Here is a 17,931-nt window from a genome sequence, read left to right as displayed (position 1 = left end):
CTACAAGGAAAAGCTGCAAATATTCAGACGCGAATGTACAGAGAATACAGACTAATTAAGAGAAATGACTGAAAAGAGCAATTCGGACTTAAAGGTAAAATGAAAGCTGGTATCTGAAAATAAACTAGACGGAATAACTTAAATGATAGCAATATGTTCGAGACATAAATAGGAGAAAATTCTCTATGATTATTCAAACTGCTGAGGGCCCTCTAACACAGGGTGAAGATAGAGGTTATCCCTCTGAACTGAGGTGGGTCGGTGCTCAGGCCTCACTGTGGGAAGTTGGGAAAAATTTTCAAATGTTATACGTTCAAAAATGTCTAGGGTGTGGTTATATGTCTTGGTTTACTGTTGAGAAGGGATTGCTTACTGTTTGGTTAGAAAGGGAGAGTTTTTTTCTACTAGAGAAAAATGCAAACTGAATTGGTAAAAATAATTTCCTATAATGTTAATGGGGTTTTGAATCCAATTAAAAGAAATAAGATTATGTCTAAATTGAAAAAAGAGAGGGCACAAATAGCTTTCCTCCAGGAAACACATATGAGCCAATCTGAACATGGAAAATTAAAAAGAATGGGCTTTAAGCACGTATTTTGTTCATCATATAAATTGAGTCACAAAAGAAGGGTAGCTACTTTAATATCAAGTACTCTTAATTATGTACATATTTCAGAGACTAAAGACAAAGATGGACGGTTTGTAAAAATTACAGGAAGAATAGAAGGTACAGAAATAACACTGCTGAATGTTTATGCTCCTCCAGGTTGTGAATGGTCATTTTATAGACACATTTTTGACCTAATGGTCAGTTCTCAAGGGGTAGTAATTTGTGGAGGGGATTTTAATATTAGATTAAATCCTGTATTAGATTCTTCAAGAATAGTTACTCAGAATAAACCTCTGACTTGGAAAATGAATTTATTGATGGAGGAGTTGGGAATTATAGATGTGTGGAGGGAATTACACCCCACTAGTAAAGATTATACACATTACTCTTTCCCTCATTCAGCCTATTCAAGGATAGACTATTTCTTTATCTTTAATACAGATAGACTCAGGATAAAAAACTGTAATATTGCAACAATTGATCTGTCGGATCATAGCCCAGTCTCTATGTCTCTAATCCTGGAAAGGAAAATGAGGAAAACACTATGGCGGCTAAACTCACATATACTCAATAACCCAAAAGTAATGGGGAGATTAAGGGGAGAAATCAAAGAATATCTAGACCTTAATGACACGGGAGAAACATCACCAGTGATCTTATGGATACATTGAAAACTGTACTGAGAGCGAAAATTATTTCCATTACCACTCACATGAAAAAAATCAATGCACAAAAATTAGCAGACCTTCAAGGAAAATTAAAACAACTTCAAGTTGTAGATAGCAACAAAAGTAATTCAAATCTAAAACAGGAAATTAGGAAATTGCAAAGTGAAATTGACGATATTTATATATTGGAAACTCAAAGAAATTTTCTTTACCTGAGACAAAAGAATTATGAAGTAAGAGGTAAACCAGCTAGATTATTAGCATATAAATTACAAAAACAACAAGCAGATGATACAATTCATAAGATAAAGAATCCAAAGACAAAGCTTGTGGAGAGTACAATAGGGAAAATTCAAGAGAGTTTTGAAACTTATTATCGAGAGCTGTACTCCCAACCCCGGGCCCCCAATGAGCCCTATATAGACAGTTTATTGAATTCTTTAGATCTACCTAAACTAACAGATTTACAAAATGAAAGTTTATTAGAACCAGTAACTGCCAAAGAACTGAACGTGGCCATCTCTAGGTTAAAGGCTGGAAAGTCCCCGGGTTCTGATGGGTTTACCTCAGAGTGGTAGCCCCATTACTACTTAACACCTTTAATTGGATCTTGCAGAGAGGAGAAACTCCACCTTCCTGGAGAGAAGTGATTATTTCAGTTATTCCTAAAGAGGGTAAAGATAAACTAGAATGTGGCAATTATCGGCCAATTAGTATTCTTAATTTAGATTACAAACTATTTACATCTATATTAGCGCGCAGATTGGAAAAGCTTTTACCTGGCCTAATCCATTTAGACCAGACTGGATTTATTCAACAAAGACAAACACAGGACAACATAAGGAGAACTCTACACATATTAGAACAGGTTAATAAGAATGAGACAGAGACAATGGTAGTAGGATTAGATGCTGAGAAAGCTTTTGATTCGGTTAGTTGGGCATTCCTATACAGAGTGTTAGGAAGATTCGGCTTTCAAGAAAAGTTTATTAAAGTAATTCAGGCTCTATATGACAGCCCTACAGCCCGAATTAAGATAAATGGGGACCTCTCTGACTCTTTCATCTTAGAGAGAGGCACTAGACAGGGATGCCCAATTTCTCCTCTCCTTTTTGCTCTATATATTGAACCGCTTGCCCAACTAATAAGACAGAGCGAAATCGTAAAAGGTATCAAGGTGGCAGGGATTGAACAGAAAGTGGCGTTATTCGCAGATGATGTTTCAGTCTATCTGAGTGAACCAGAAGAATCATTTATAGGATTGTTTACACTGTTGGATGACTTTGGGAAAATATCAGGTTATAAAATAAATGTAAAGAAAACGCAGGTTATGTCCCTAAATTATACACCATCCAAAAAATTGCAGGATACGTACGATCTTAAGTGGGAAGCTAAATCATTAAAATATTTAGGAATAACTCTGCCGAAGGATCTTTCAACACTGTCACAGGTAAATTATGGGCCATTAATCTCAGAGATAAAAGCAGATATGCATAGATGGAATCTTATCCCCTTTTTAAGTTTAAATTCAAGGATAAATACTATAAAAATGAATATTCTTCCTCGGTTACTGTATCTTTTCCGTACTTTACCTGTGGAGGTGGATGATAATCAATTCAGGGAATAGGACAAATGGATTTCCCGCTTCATTTGGCAAGGAAAGAAACCTAGAATTCGATATAACACCTTACAGTTAGGGAAGGAAGGAGGAGGTATGGTTCTTCCTTCCCTGAGAAATTATTTTTATGCCTCACAGATAACCTCTCTATTATATTGGTATAATAGGGAATATAAGGCTAGATGGAAGGAAATAGAATTTGGATTAGTTGACAGTTTTCCTCTACAGGCCTCAATAGCTGACAAAGGATTGATGGCCCAATTGGAAAAATTTAAAAACAGTTGGATAAATCTTACATTAAAAATATGGCAGAAGGTGATTAATTCGTGTGGAATTAATAACATGTTAAAACTCTTCAGATGGTGTGCATATGATACCGAATTCCTTCCCAACAGAGGAGATAAAAGATTTAAATTATGGATAAAGAAAGGTCTTACAACCTACCTCTCATTTATAGATAAAAGAGTATTACAAAGTATCCAAATCCTGCAGGACAAACATGGCCTAGAAGACAATGACTTTTTTAGGTACCTTCAAGTACGAAACTATGTTAACCAGAGTTGTAGATATACAGACCTATCAACAGTAGAATTAGAATTTTTCAAGATCCTGAATTCTGCTTGCAGTTCAATACCTAGTAAATCAGTTTCTCAATTGTATAATGCACTCTCCCATGCTAAAAATGTAAACACATTGTATATTAAAGAGAAGTGGGAGAAAGAAGCGGGGTTGGTACTTTCAGAGGAGGCTTGGGGGAAAATATGCAGCTTTCAGTGGTCCTCAACTAATTCTTTGACTTGGAGAGAACATTGTTGGAAAAAATATTATAAGATACTTCAAGACTCCGTATCAGGAAAAATATAGAGATACAAACGTGATGTGTTGGAGAAGGTGCGGCTCCAAAGAGGCAAATCATTTTCATATTTTCTGGGATTGCCCTAAATTAAGTATATATTGGGAAAGTATTCATAGAACATTAGTTAAGGTACTTAGGTCCCAGATACCTCTGAACTTTGAGACGCTCTATTTGGGGCATGTATTGTTTCTTGAACTGAAGGAAGATATAAGGTTGCTGCAGGCCCTCTTAGCGGCAAGTAAGAAATCAATCACTAGAAAGTGGCTAAATCCAATACCACCTACATTATAAGATTGGCACGAAATTACCTTGGAAATATTTAAAATGGAGAAGTTGACTTACTCCCTGAGAATTCAAAAAGAAAAATTTTATCAAATCTGGAATAAATGGATTGAATATATAACCCCAATGTGAGCAGACTTTAGATGACTCTCCTAATGATTTATACTGCTCTTCTCATCAACACAGTAATATTGCTAACGTAAGCACCCCTATTCTAAATGTTTACTGTTTTGGATTTCTTTTGGAAGATAGAGAATTAATACAAGTAAAGGAAAAGATCTGGGAAAGGGATAAAAAATGATAAAATTAAGTAAATAAGTACATAGGGATTGGATAATTATATCTGGGGGCAGGAGCAAGCATGAACAAGTTAGGATATAAACACCTACAATGGTTGTTACATAGGCTTACAAACAACATTCTGGACCAGAAGAAATGGTCCAGAAGAGATTTATGGAAACTATTGTTACTATGTTTCTTAACAACTAATACCATTACTTAGCCTAATAGATTAGAATTACCACTGTACATAATTATCTATTTAAGTGTCTAATTTCCTTTTATATCATCTCAATGTGTACTTAAGAATGTATAAATAATGATAGTTTTATACATATAAAAAATGGTAAAGTTTATAAGTGTGGAAAAAGTACATGATACTTGTGAATTCCTTATCCAAATAAAAATAAAATTTAAAAAAAAAGAGAATGGTGACCCACAAAGTAACTCTCTAACTGAATACTTTACATTACCACGGGAAGTTGATAAAGCATCTATGTTTTATAAAATGTTCAAGCACTCTGTGGGTGAACCATGTAACAATCTCACAGCAGTATGGCAGAAGGATCTTAGAAGCAATATTGAAGACATTGAGTGGACAAATATTTTATCAAATGTGGGTAGACATATTAGGGAAGCGAGAGGGAAATTTATTCGGTATAAGATATGTGACAACAAACCAAATTATCAGGAGATTGATGCCGATAAGAGGACAATGGGGGAACATTCAAAATGCTAATAAGAGAGAGACGAGAGAGATTACCGAAAGGAGACACACTCCGAGTATTGTCAGAGTCCAGTTGCTTTGAACCCGAACTGCTTGAAGTTTGATGGACAGGCGATACCCCAGCAGGGGGATAAAAGGAACAGGTTCACTAAGGCAAGACACACACGACACCACGAGGTAACGAGACCCTGGAAGCGGTGTGCCCCCACAAGTTGGTGGAAGTTTTGGAGGTCTGTTGGTGGGACCAGCCATAGACGCACAGGGTGGAAAGGTGCGGTCGGGCTGGAACCCAGTGCGTGTGTCCGCCCTTGCCTGGGTGCCGGGTTCACCACAGAAAAACGATCGTATCTGGAACGGAGGGGTCACAGTCGGTGACCTCAGAAGACATTACAAAGGGCTCGCCCGAAAGCTACCTGCGAGGAATATCGAAGGTGTGTTTGGAATCCGATTTGCATATTCATTCGTTCTCTCTCTCCCTCCCCAACGGCACAACAGCGATTACTGTAAACTGAACTGAATTGAACTGAACTCTGTGTCACTTGAGACTGATCATTTTACCCCTAGACTGCGATAGAGCTTGATTGATCCTATTATCATAGTTCCGTGTACATGTGTGTTTTATCATTGCTAACCCGTTGCATTTATATCCTTACATTTAGAGTACTGTGTTACTTATTTCTTTAATAAAACTTCCTTAGTTCCAGTAATCCAGACTCCCAACTAAGTGGTCCATTTTGGCAACCCAGTTACAGGGTACGTAACACAAGTGGGGTTCTCGTCCGCGATTTTGAACGCTAAATTTGGGACGGGGTAAATTGATTGGGTTAAAAATTCCCGAAAGAAAGAAAAGGCAAACCGCAGAAATGGAGATTGAGGAATTTCTAAAGGCGCCGACCTTGGAGGCATTGGAGGATGCCAGGAAAGCCGAATTGGCAGCTGTGGCCAAACAGTTGAATCTTGTTAAGGGGAAGTCGACAATGAGGAGAGAGGAGATACACAGAGCTATCATAGAGCATTATGTGCCTAAAGGTGTGTTTCCCCAAGGGGAGCTGGAGGTGATGTCTATTGGAAAACCTGGTGGAGACGCAGTACAGGTGCAGATTGAATAATTGAGACTCGAGCACGAGTTCCGGGTACGGCAGCTAAAACACGAAGAGAAACAGTTAGAACGGCAAGAGAAAGAGAGGCAGTTGGAACGGCAGGAGAGAGAGAGAGAGGCAGTTGGAGCGAGAAGAGAGGCAGTTCGGGAAACAGAGGGAAAGGGAATTTGAGCTGGAGAGGTTAAAGATGATGGCAGAGCAGGGGCCCATGCTCTGGTGTCGGTGAAGGAGGGGTTAAACCCAGTTCCAGTACGGATCTGGAGAGACACGGGAGCTTGTCAGTCATTGATATTAAAGAGTGTGTTAGACTTTAGTTCAGAGACCGAGACTGGGAAAGTCAGGGTCATAAAAGGCATTGGGAAAGGGACTGAGGCAGTGCCTTTGCACCAGATACACTTAAAAAGTGACTTGGTCTCCGGACCAGTCACGATCGGGGTGAGGCCCGAACTACCGATGAAAGACGTGGAGGTCTTACTCGGTAATGACCTCGCCGGCGGAAATGTGTTCTCAGCAGTAAAACTGACAAGTCAGCCTGCCAGCATTGAAGCCCCGCCCATGGACTCACAGGTTTATCCCGTTTGCGTAGTGACTCGGCGTAGGTCCAGAAAGGCTGCCGAAGCTGATATAGAGTTAGCTGAGACGTTTCTACCAGCTTTGTACCAGGGGGAGGTAGAAAGTGAAAATGATCACTTATGAGTAAATGATCAGTTTCAAATGACGCAAAGTTCAGTTCAATTTAGTTCAGTACAGTTCGCAGGAATCGCTGTTGTGCCATTGGGCGGGGAGAAGAGAGAGAGAGAACAAATGTATATGCAAATCGGATTCCAAACAGACCTTCGATATTCCTCGCAGTTAGCTTTCGGGCGAGCCCTTTGTAATGACTTCTGAGGTCACCGACTGTGATCCCTCCGTTCCAGATACGATCGTTTTTCTCCGGTGAACCCAGCACCCAGGCAAGGGCGGACACACACACCAGGTTCCCGCCCGACAGTATCTTTCCACCCTGTGCGTCTATGGCTGGTCCCGCGATCAGACCTGCAAAAACTCCCACCAACTTGTGCGGGGGGGCACACCGCTTCCAGAGTCTCGTTACCTCGTGGTGTTGTGTGTCTCTTGCCTTAGCGAACCTGTCCCCTTTTATCCCCCTGCTGGGGTATCGCCTGTCCATCAAACTTCAAACAGTTCAGAGTTCAAAGCCACCGGTCTCTGACAATACTCGGAACCGTGTCTCCTTTCGGTAATCTCTCTCGTCTCTCTCTTATTAGCACCTTGCATGTTCCCCCATTGTCCTCTTATCGGCATCAATCTTCTGATAACTGGTTCTTTTGTCACAAATAACACTTTCTTAGTTCCAGTAATCCAGACTCCAACTAAGTGGTCCATTTCTGCTTGTTTGGCAACCCAGTTACGGGGTACGTAACAGATAGTACACAGATATTATTGGACACCAACTAGACTGTACAAAATGGGGATTGTTGAAAATGATTTATGCTGGAAATGTAAAAATGAGGTGGGCATACATTTTCACATGATTTGGGAGTGTTCCATGGTTCGTCCATTTTAGTGTAAAGTTCTTGAGCTGTTGGGGAATTGGTCGGGTTCCACACTGCCCTTGTGCCGACGGCTTTGTCTCCTGGGTGATAGGACAATGATACCTAATGTAAACAATGACAAATTTACTATTTTGAAGGTGGGTCTCATCACTGTTGCAAAAATTATATTGCAAAACTGGAAAAAAAAACCCAAATGTCCCACTGAGAAGGAATGGACTGAGGAATTGATTAAGATTGCATCATATGAACAAATGTTGGGAAGAATTAACAGTGAGGGGAAAGTGCAAGAGGCGTGGGATCAACTTTGGTTGTATGTTAATTTAAACTTAAATCAGAACTTCTTTCTGTCTCTAAGTTTTATTTGTTTTCCTGTCATGGGATGGCTGTGTAAATATGCTGTACTGTATCTGCTCTGTGATATGCTGTGCTGCTTTGTAAGATAAGAATAAATAATAATACAAACTTGATTTATAAAAGAAGTGAAAAGCACCCACCTCTTTTGCCTCCCACCCGGCCCCGTCCTTTCTTACTGATATCTTCCATACCTTGGAGAAGATTTAAAACGCAAAGGAATGATTGAAGTAGAACTATTTCTTTCTGTTCAGCCGGGATTGGTTGAGCAATCTTCGTGCCAACATACTGGGATTTGTTTGCGAGCAGAGGTCAATGCTGGCGTCTCATTGCCTTTTACTGACTGCGCGCATTTTACTTACTGCCCGTTCGCTCTGGAGAACATGGAGTTCTCGGCTTTCCCCCTGCTCTTGTTCAAACTCTTCGACAGGTTCACGGTGCTGGCCGTTTTCTGCACCACCTTTTGCCTGGTCTTTGACTTCATGAAGAGGCGGAAGACGTGTGGGAACTACCCTCCCGGGCCCCGGGGGTGGCCTTTCGTCGGGAACATCCTGCAGGTGGATCTGAGCAACCCTCACCTGTCATTAACAAAGGTAAAGGCTGAGAGACAGTGAGACTGTGTGAAGGAAGTGGCCCCCCACATTCAGGGACACTTTTAACTGTTCAGTTTCTCGTCTGCTCTTTAATGGCCTTCACTTCCACGCTGCCGCCCTGTTAGTTGTGCCTCCATTGCACCCTGTTCCCTTTTATCCTTCAGTTTTCCTTTGCTCCCGATTTCCTTTCATACCTATTTTTAGTTCTCTATTTCTTCCTCTGGGGTGGGATGGAGTAAAACGAAGATATAAAAAAAACTATTGATGTTGGATCCCCGAAAAAAAAACAGAACGCTGGAGAGTGTAGTTTTAATCTCCCTACTGTTCTGGAATGGATTTAACATCCACACTTCAGTCCTATTGGATGCATCTCTTGTGTTTTTATAGTTGCCCCTTTTATAGACCGCAAACCACACAAAAACAGGTTATCAGCATCTGCAGTCACCTCCATCATTTTTTATTAGCATCCCACAAACCATAAGATATAGGAGCAGAAGTAGGCCATTCGGCCCATCGAGTCTGCTCTGCCATTCAATCATGGGCTGATCCAATTCTTGCAGTCCTCCCCACTCACCTATCCATCTTTGCCTTAAATGCACCCAATGACTTGGCTTCCGCAGCCCCAGTTAGACCTCCTTTGGCCAGTCTGGTTTGCCTTGCTGTTAATTTTCTAAATGTAAACTTTGTAATTCTGACGCCAGATTCTCACACCTAATTCATTGTAATATTGGTAGAAAAAAATAAAAAGTTGGTCTAATTTTAAATGGTGACAGATTAGATGTTGGTGTCCCCCAGACAAATCACTGAAGGTTAACGTGCATTGGCACAGGTACTTAGAAAGGAAGAGTTTGTTAGCCTGAGATAGTTGCTGAGGAATTGGATCAGAGAAGGTAAATAAGTAGTGCAGAAAGATGGGGGGAAAGTGAGTTCGTGTTCATGGTTCACTGTCCCTTCAGAAATTTGATGGAAGAGGGGACAGAAGCTGTTCCTGAATCATTGAGTGTGTGTCTTCAGGCTCCTGTACATCTTTACTGATGGTAGCAATGAGAACAGGGCATGTCCTGGGTGATGGGGGACCCTAATAATGGATGCCACCTTTTTAAAGAATCACGACATCTGGGGTCCTATGTGTACTTCGACAATATCCACCTGTAATAGTCTGGTGACGTGATGGGACTTCTAACTGGCAACTGAAACTACCAGGGAGGTTGCCGTGGCCAACCTGGACCAGTTGGACTGAAGGGCCCATTTCAGTGCAGTGTTACTCAATGACGGTGAAAAGCTGTTGTTTGCCTGCCATCCAGACAAATCATTGCATACAGTGAGGTAGCCAAGAGGAAAAGAATACAAAATGTAGTAGTAGATACAGAGAGAAGTGCAGTGAGGGTAGAGAAATAAAGTTCAAAGGCCATGATCAGGAAGGCTGTGAGGTCAAGGTTCAGCTTCATCGTACAGGAGGTCCATTTAAGTGTCTCATAGCAGTGGGAGGGATTCCTTCCTTGAGCTTGCTGACACATGCTCTCAATCTTTTGTGCCTTCTGTACCATGGACTTGGGGGTGAGGTGAAAAGAGAATAACCTCACCCTGTTAGGAGCAGTCTTTGTTTGAAAATGGTTGATGGTTTCTATAAATTTATTTTGAATTGTAAAAAGGTGCAGGGTAGTACATACAAATGTAAATACTGTATGTATTTGCAAAAAGAAGTTTTAAAAATCAATTCTGAAATGTGGTCATCACTGGCATGGACAGCATTTATTCCCCATTCCAAATTGCCCTTGAGCAGGTGGTGATGTGCTCCTTTCTTGAACGGCAGTAGTCCTTCAGGTGAAGATGCACCACAGTGTTATTGGTTTGGAGTTCCAAGATTTAGGCCCAGAGGCAATGAATGGAACGCAGGATATTTCCAGTTGGGATGGTGTGTGAATTAGAGGGGAACTGTAGGTGGTGGTGCCCCCATGTACCACTCTTCCTTGGTGGCAGATTTGAGAGATGTTGATGGAAGAGTTGGTGTGAGTAACTGCGGTGCATCTTGTAGATTGTCTTAGAGTACAGCCACTGTGCAACAGTGGTGGAGGGAATGAGTATGTTGGCTGGTGGTTGGGGCACCAGTCAAAGGAACTGATTTGTCCTGAATGGTATCAGGACTCCTGGGATTTATTGGAGCTCCAATAACCCAGGCACATGGGGAGTATTCCAACACATGTGCTTTGTGGACATTGGAAAACCTTTAGGAATCCAAGAGGTGAGTGACTCACTCCAGGAGACTTGGCCTCTGACCTGCCCACATAGTTAGCTAGTAAACTCCAGGCTATTGAAGCGGGCAACTGCTGATACTATTGAATGCCATGGGTAGCGGTCATCACTTGACATTTAATGGAGCAGGTGTCACTTACAATCAGACTCCTTGATGCCAGAATTGGTCAAACGCTGCTGTGATGTCATTAAGCTCACCGCTTGAATTCAGGTGTTTGGTTGATGTTCCAAGTAAGGCTGTTTTGGAGTCTGGAAATGAGTGGTCTCAGTGAAACCCAAACTCAGCACCGGTGAGTAGGTTATTGGTGAAGAGGTGCCATGTGATGGCTGTTGCACCCTGATGCTTTTGCAATCCAAAGTTTCTTCAGAAGTTAAAAATGAGGCATTAAATCTGTTTTATTCTGATCGTTTCATTAAGTGTTAAAAGAGCAAAGAATAGAAAAGAAGAAGCATGACATGATACAAAGGAAAGAGAGACTAAATGTGGTGTGGTCTTCTCAAATTAGAGATAACAAAAAAGTCACTGATAACAATTCACAAATGAGGTACCCAGAATCAAGTGAGAGTATTCTTCAGGAGGGTGAATGCACGAAAGGCATCTGGCCCAGATAGGGTGCCTGGCCAAGTACTGAAAACTTGTGCTTTTTGTTACGTACCCCGTAACTGGGTTGCCAAACCAGCAGAAATGGATCATTCAGTTGGAGTCTGGATTACTAGAACTAAGAAAGTTTTATTAAAGAGACAAGCAACACAGTAAGCGAAAGGATAATAAATGCAACAGTTCAGCAATGATAAACACACATGTGCACAGAATTAGGATAACAGGATCAATCAAGCTCTATCGTTGTCTAGGGGTAAATGACCAATTTCAAAGTGACACACAAAGTCCAGTTCAATTTAGTTCAGTTCGCAGTAATCGTTGCCATGGCAATGGACAATGTGGGGGGAGGGAGAGAGAGAGAACGAGAACAACTGATCATTCAACACGGCTTCCACTCACAGACCTGCGATATTGCTCACAAGCAGCTTTCGGGCAAGTCCTTTGTGATGTCACCTGGGGTCACCGACTGTGACCCCTCCTTCAGATGCGGTCGATCCTCTGCAGTGAACCCGGTACCCAAGCAAGGGCGGACACACACCGGGTTCCCGCTGATCGTACCTTTCCACCCTGTGCGTTTAAGGCTGATCCCCCGATCAGCCATCCAAGAGCTTCCCACCGACTTGTGAGAGGCGCACCGCTTCCAGGGTCTTGTTACCTCAGGGTGTCGTGTGTGTGCTGCCTTAGCGAACCTGTCCCTTTTTATTCCCCTGCTGGGGTATCGCCTGTCCATCACTTCAAACAGTTCAGGGTTCAAAGGGGGAGCTGCTCTAGACAGCTCTCTCTCCCGTCCCTTCATTACACATCTCCAGATCGCCTGTCCATCACTTCAAACAGTTCAGGATTCAAAGGGGGAGCCGCTCTTGACAATACCCAGACTGATGGCGCCTTCATTAACACCTCTAAATGCTGCTTCATTGTGTGCCTTATCTCTCCCTCCCCTGAGGACAGGTGGCAGACCAACTGCTGATGCCACTGATGCTAGCCCAGGCCAGCAAACATCTTAATTTATGTGTATTCTCGTCACATTTTCAACTGTCTGGCGTATTCACAGATATCTCTGTTACGTACCCCGTAACTGGGTTGCCAAACCAGCAGAAATGGACCACTTAGTTGGAGTCTGGATTACTGGAACTAAGGAAGTTTTATTAAAGAAATAAACAACACAGTACTCTAATTGTAAGGATATAAACGCAACAGGTTAGCAATGGTAAAACACACATGTACACAGAACTAGGATAATAGGATCAATCAAGCTCTATCGCAGTCTAGGGGTAAAATGATCAGTCTCAAGTGACACAGAGTTCAGTTCAGTTTAGTTCAGTTCGCAGTAATCGCTGTTGTGCTGTTGGGGAGGGAGAGAGAGCAAATGCTGATATTCAAATCGGATTCAACAGACCTTTGATATTCCTTGCAGTTAGCTTTCGGGTGAGCCCTTTGTAATGTTTTCTGAGGTCACCGACTGTGACCCCTCCATTCCAGATACAATCGTTCTTCTGCAGTGAACCCGGCATCCAGGCAAGGGTGGACACACACACCAGGTTCCCGCCGATCGTACCTTCTCACCCTGTGCGTCTATGGTTGGTCCCGCGATGAGACCTCCAAAAACTCTCACCAACTTGTGGGGGCACACCGCTTTTCCAGGGCCTCGTTATCTCGTGGTGTCGTGGTGTGTCGTTTGCCTTAGCAAACCTGTTCCTTTTATCCCCCTGCTGGGGTATCGCCTGTCCATTAAACTTCAAACAGTTCAGATTCAAAGCAACCAGTCTAAACAATACTCGGAACTATGTTTCTTTTCGTTAATCTCGGTCGTCTCTCTCTTATTAGCATTTTGAATGTTTCCCCATTTGTCTCTCTCTTACCTCGTTTATCAGCACCAGTCTTCTGATAACTTGGTCACACCCCTACACTTCAAAGGATTTTTACCGGGGTAAAAATTATAGGCATGAATACATTATTAGATACACACTAATATACAGGTTCATCAGCTATTTGGCTAATACAGAGAACTTTGATTTGTCAACACCTTGACAGACAGTCAGCAATCACATTTTCTGTTCCTTTTATATGTGTTATTTTAATAATCCTCTAAGACCAGGTTCCAACTTAGCAAACTTCATAGTGGCCAAAAACACTAATGAGTTGTGATCAGTGTAACTTGTCAGTGGTTTTCGTCCCGGACACAGATAACAAGGGTTGTCCCACACCAACTTAGCATTCTTTGGCAAGGGCTTAGTAAGAGGGTGGGTAATATCCGCAAAGTTTTTTTTTTGCAAAACTTCCGATAGTACCCCACCATCTCCAAGAACCTTCTCAGGGCTCTCTTGTCTGTTGGGGTTGGGATGTCAGAGATAGCCCGCACCTTAACTTTCATCGGTGCCAGCTGCCCCTGTCTTACCACAAATCCCAGATAAGTGATTTTCGCATGGCCGAATTCACTTTTTTCGAGGTTCACTGTCAGGCTGGCTTTAAACAGCCGTTTAAACAGTGCCACAATGTGCTTCTCCCACGTGTCACTCCAGACCACTACATCGCCAATATACGCTTCTGCGTTCTTTAACCCTTTTGTCACTGAATTAATCATCCTATAGGGGTGTTGCTCACTAGGCTGACCTGATGTGACAACAATCCCATGTCCCGGCTCTTTGCATCTTCTCGGGACATTTGGACATACGTGTGAGTGCCGTTTAATTAGCTCTCTTAGCGGGTCGCTTTGTTCGGGGATTAAGTGAGAGAACTCATCAGCAAAGTTGGTCAACACAATCGAGTTCTCCCATCTGGTCAGCACCACACTTATCTTTTCAAAACGGGTCCTCCCCTTATCAGGTGACACCCCAGCCTCATTAATTTTCATGATATCACCAGCTAGATCTGTTTTCTGATCGTGGTGAGCTTTTAACATGTTAATAGACTCCAACTGTGTTAACACACATCTACAATAGTCAATAACATCTTTCCTCCTGTGTGGCCAGTAGAACTCTTTCATGATTCCGCTGACTGTTTTCCTCCCCCAAAATGTCCACCGAGGGGTATCTTGCGGGCCAGGTTAAGAATCTCATCCCCATAAATTTTTGGCACCACCCCCCATTCCTCATCTGCAGGCATGGTACTTGGTCTCCATTTCTTCCCTAGTACTCTCTCCTCACACAATAGCCCACAGGCTTCCTTTTTAATTCTGCTTCAGAGAGAGCTGTCTCCGCCGAAACCATCAGCTCCACGTTTCGCTCCTGTGCCTGTACAAATTCCTTCCTGGCTAATGCTAAGTCTGCCTCAGCTCCCTCACTTCCTCCTGTTCCACTACGCTCCTTCTTTCACTTTCTAACCCCTTCTGATACAAGTCTGGTAAAAACGTCTCAGCTAGTTCTATATTTACTTTGGCAGCCTTTCTAGACATACGCCGAGTCACTGCTAAACGGGATAAACCTGTGAGTCCATGGGCAGGGCCTCAATGCTGGCAGGCTGGCTTGTCAATCTTACTGCTGAGAACACATTTCCGCCGGCGAGGTCATTACCAAGTAAGACCTCCACGTCTTTCATCGGTAGTTCAGGCCTCACCCCAATTGTGACCGGTCCAGAGACCAAGTCGCTTTTTAGGTGTATCTGGTGCAAAGGTACTGCTTCAGTCCCTTTTCCAATGCCTTTTATGACCCTGACCTCCCCAGTCTGGGTCTCTGAACTAAAGTCTAACACACTCTTTAATATCAATGACTGACAAGCTCCAGTGTCTCTCCAGATCCGTACTGGAACTGGGTTTAACCCCTCCTTCACCGACACCAATCCGGCCAAGATAAACCTCTCGCGCCCTTCCTGAACTTTATCAGACCTCTTCTCTCCTAGTGGTTTGCTTACCAGCTCAATACAACCAGTCGGAACCGCCGTTTTTCCTTTCCCTGTCTCCTTCTTTGGGGCAAAGCACCTGGACGCCAAGTGTCCAACTTTCCCACAATTATGACATACGACCCCAGGAGACTTCCTACCAACCTGCTCCCGGTCTATCTTATCCTTCTCACTAGTCCCCGGCTTACTTTCTGACTTTTCTGGTGGACTCTCCCCGCTGTCCTGACTACCCTTCTGGTAACCTTTACTCGGGGTAAACTTCGTTTTATGTGTCAACGCGTACTCATCCGCTAACTTAGCAGTTGCGGCTAAAGTGTCTGCCTCCTTCTCATCTAGGTAGGGTCTCATACCTTCAGGGACACAACCTTTAAACTGCTCAATCAGGATTAGCTGTAGCAGTCTGTCATAATCCCCATTGACCCCTTTCAAGGCACACCAACGCTCACAATATGTCTGCATCTCACGGGCAATCTCTAAATACGTGCGGTCCCACTGCTTCCTCGCATTCCGGAATCTCTGCCGGTATGCCTCCGGGACCAACTCATAAATCCTGAGGATGGCCTCTTTCACCACCTCATACCTCTGGGCATCTTCTGCGGACAAAGCCGAGTAAGCTTGTTGGGCTTTTCCTTTAAGTACACTCTGAAGCAAAACAGCCCACTTATCCCTCGGCCAGTCCTGACTTACAGCAACTTTTTCAAAATGGAGAAAGTACAGATCAACATCGGGCTCGTCAAATGGGGGAACCAGCCTAACCTCCTGGGTCGCCCTGAACCCTCCACCTTGGTTCGGCATGGGCCCCTGCGCTGCCATCATCTTTAACCTCTCCAGCTCAAATTCCCTTTCCCTCTGTTTCCCGAACTGCCTCTCTTCTCGCTCCAACTGTTTGTCCCTCTCTTGCTCCAACTGCCTCTCTCTCTCTCTCTCTCTCTCTCTCTCTCTCTCTCTCTCTCTCTCCTGCCGTTCTAACTGCTTCTCTCTCTCTTGCCGTTCTGTTTCTCTTCGTGTTCTAGCTGCCTTACCCGGAACTCGTGCTCGAGTCTCAATTTTTCCATCTGCACCTGTACTGCGTCTCCACCAGGTTTTCCCATAGATATCACCTCCAGCTCCCCTTCGGGAAACACACCTTTTGACACATAATGCTCTATGATATCTCTGTGCATCTCCTCTCTCCTCATGGTCAACTTCCCCTTAAAAAGATTCAACCGTTTGGCCACAGCTGCCAATTCTACTTTCCTGGCATCCTCTAATCCCTCTAAGGTTGGCGCCTTTAGAAATTCCTCAATCTCCATTTCTGCTGTTTGCCTTTTCTTTATTTCGGGAATTTTAACCCAATCAATTTACCCCGTCCCAAATTTAGCGTTCAAAATTGCGGACGAGGACCCCACTTATGTTACGTACCCCGTAACTGGCTTGCCAAACCTGCAGAAATGGACCACTTAGTTGGAGTCTGGATTACTGGAACTAAGAAAGTTTTATTAAAGAAATAAGCAACACAGTACTCTAATCGTAAGGATATAAATGCAACAGGTTAGCAATGGTAAAACACACATGTACACAGAACTAGGATAATAGTCAAGCTCTATCGCAGTCTGGGGTAAAATGATCAGTCTCAAGTGACACAGAGTTCAGTTCAGTTTAGTTCAGTTCGCAGTAATCGCTGTTGTGCCATTGGGGAGAGAGAGAGAGAGCGAATGCTGATATTCAAATCGGATTGAACAGACCTTTGATATTCCTCGCAGTTAGCTTTCGGCGCGAGCCCTTTTTAATGTCTTCTGAGGTCACCAACTGTTACCCCTCCGTTCCGGATACAATCGTTCTTCTGCCGTGAACCCAGCACCCAGGCAAGGGCGGACACACACACCAGGTTCCTGCCGATCGTACCTTCTCACCCTGTGCGTCTATGGTTGGTCCTGTGATCAGACCTCCAAAAACTCCACCAACTTGTGGGGGCACATGGCTTTTCCAGGGTCTCGTCATCTCATGGTGTCGTGGTGTGTCGCTTGCCTTAGCGAACCTGTTCCTTTTATCCCCCTGCCTGTCCATCAAACTTCAAACAGTTCAGGTTCAAAGCAACCAGTCTAAACAATACTCGGAACGGTGTCTCTTTTCGTTAATCTCTCTCGTCTCTCTCTCTTATTAGCATCTTGAATGTTTCCCCCATTTGTCTCTCTCTTATCTCTCTTATCGGCATCAATCTTCTGATAACTTGGTCACATCTCTAACCTGTCAGTTCGGCAGTCCAGCAGTCTGCTTCATCCTGGCTTCAATTATACTGGTGCCCAAGAAGAACGCAGTAACCTGCCTCAAAAACTGCAGTCCAGTAGCACTTCTGTCCACTGTGGTGAAGTGCTCTGACAGGTTGGTGATGAAGCACATCAACTCCTGACTGAAGAGCGACTGGTTCCACTCCAGTTACCCAAATCACAACAAGTCCACAGCAGATGCCATTTCATTTGCTCTTCATTCAACCCTGGAACATCCGGACAGTGAAGATGCATACATCAGGGTGCTCTTCATTGACTACAGCGCTGCGTTCAACACTATCATCCCCTCAGAACTAATCAATAAGCTCCAAGTGCTAGGCCTCATTACCTCCTTGTGCA

At 43.3% G+C, this 17,931-nt stretch overlaps 1 protein-coding gene across 1 annotated transcript in view; it reads left to right on the top strand.

Moving 5' to 3' along the window:
* Positions 1 to 8,304: 8,304 nt before the first annotated feature.
* LOC140187555 (cytochrome P450 2D3-like) overlaps positions 8,305 to 17,931 on the top strand; it is a 61,200-nt gene continuing 51,573 nt past the window's right edge. The window contains 2 exon segments of the mRNA XM_072242955.1: positions 8,305 to 8,401; positions 8,404 to 8,637. Coding sequence (XP_072099056.1) covers positions 8,360 to 8,401; positions 8,404 to 8,637 — 276 coding nt within the window. The 5' untranslated portion in view covers positions 8,305 to 8,359.

The sequence above is a fragment of the Mobula birostris genome, chromosome 25 (genome assembly GCF_030028105.1).
Source record: "Mobula birostris isolate sMobBir1 chromosome 25, sMobBir1.hap1, whole genome shotgun sequence".
NCBI classification, from domain to species: domain Eukaryota; kingdom Metazoa; phylum Chordata; class Chondrichthyes; order Myliobatiformes; family Myliobatidae; genus Mobula; species Mobula birostris.
The sequence above is the reverse complement of the archived record's forward strand: the minus strand, read 5'-3'. Positions and strand labels throughout refer to the sequence as shown.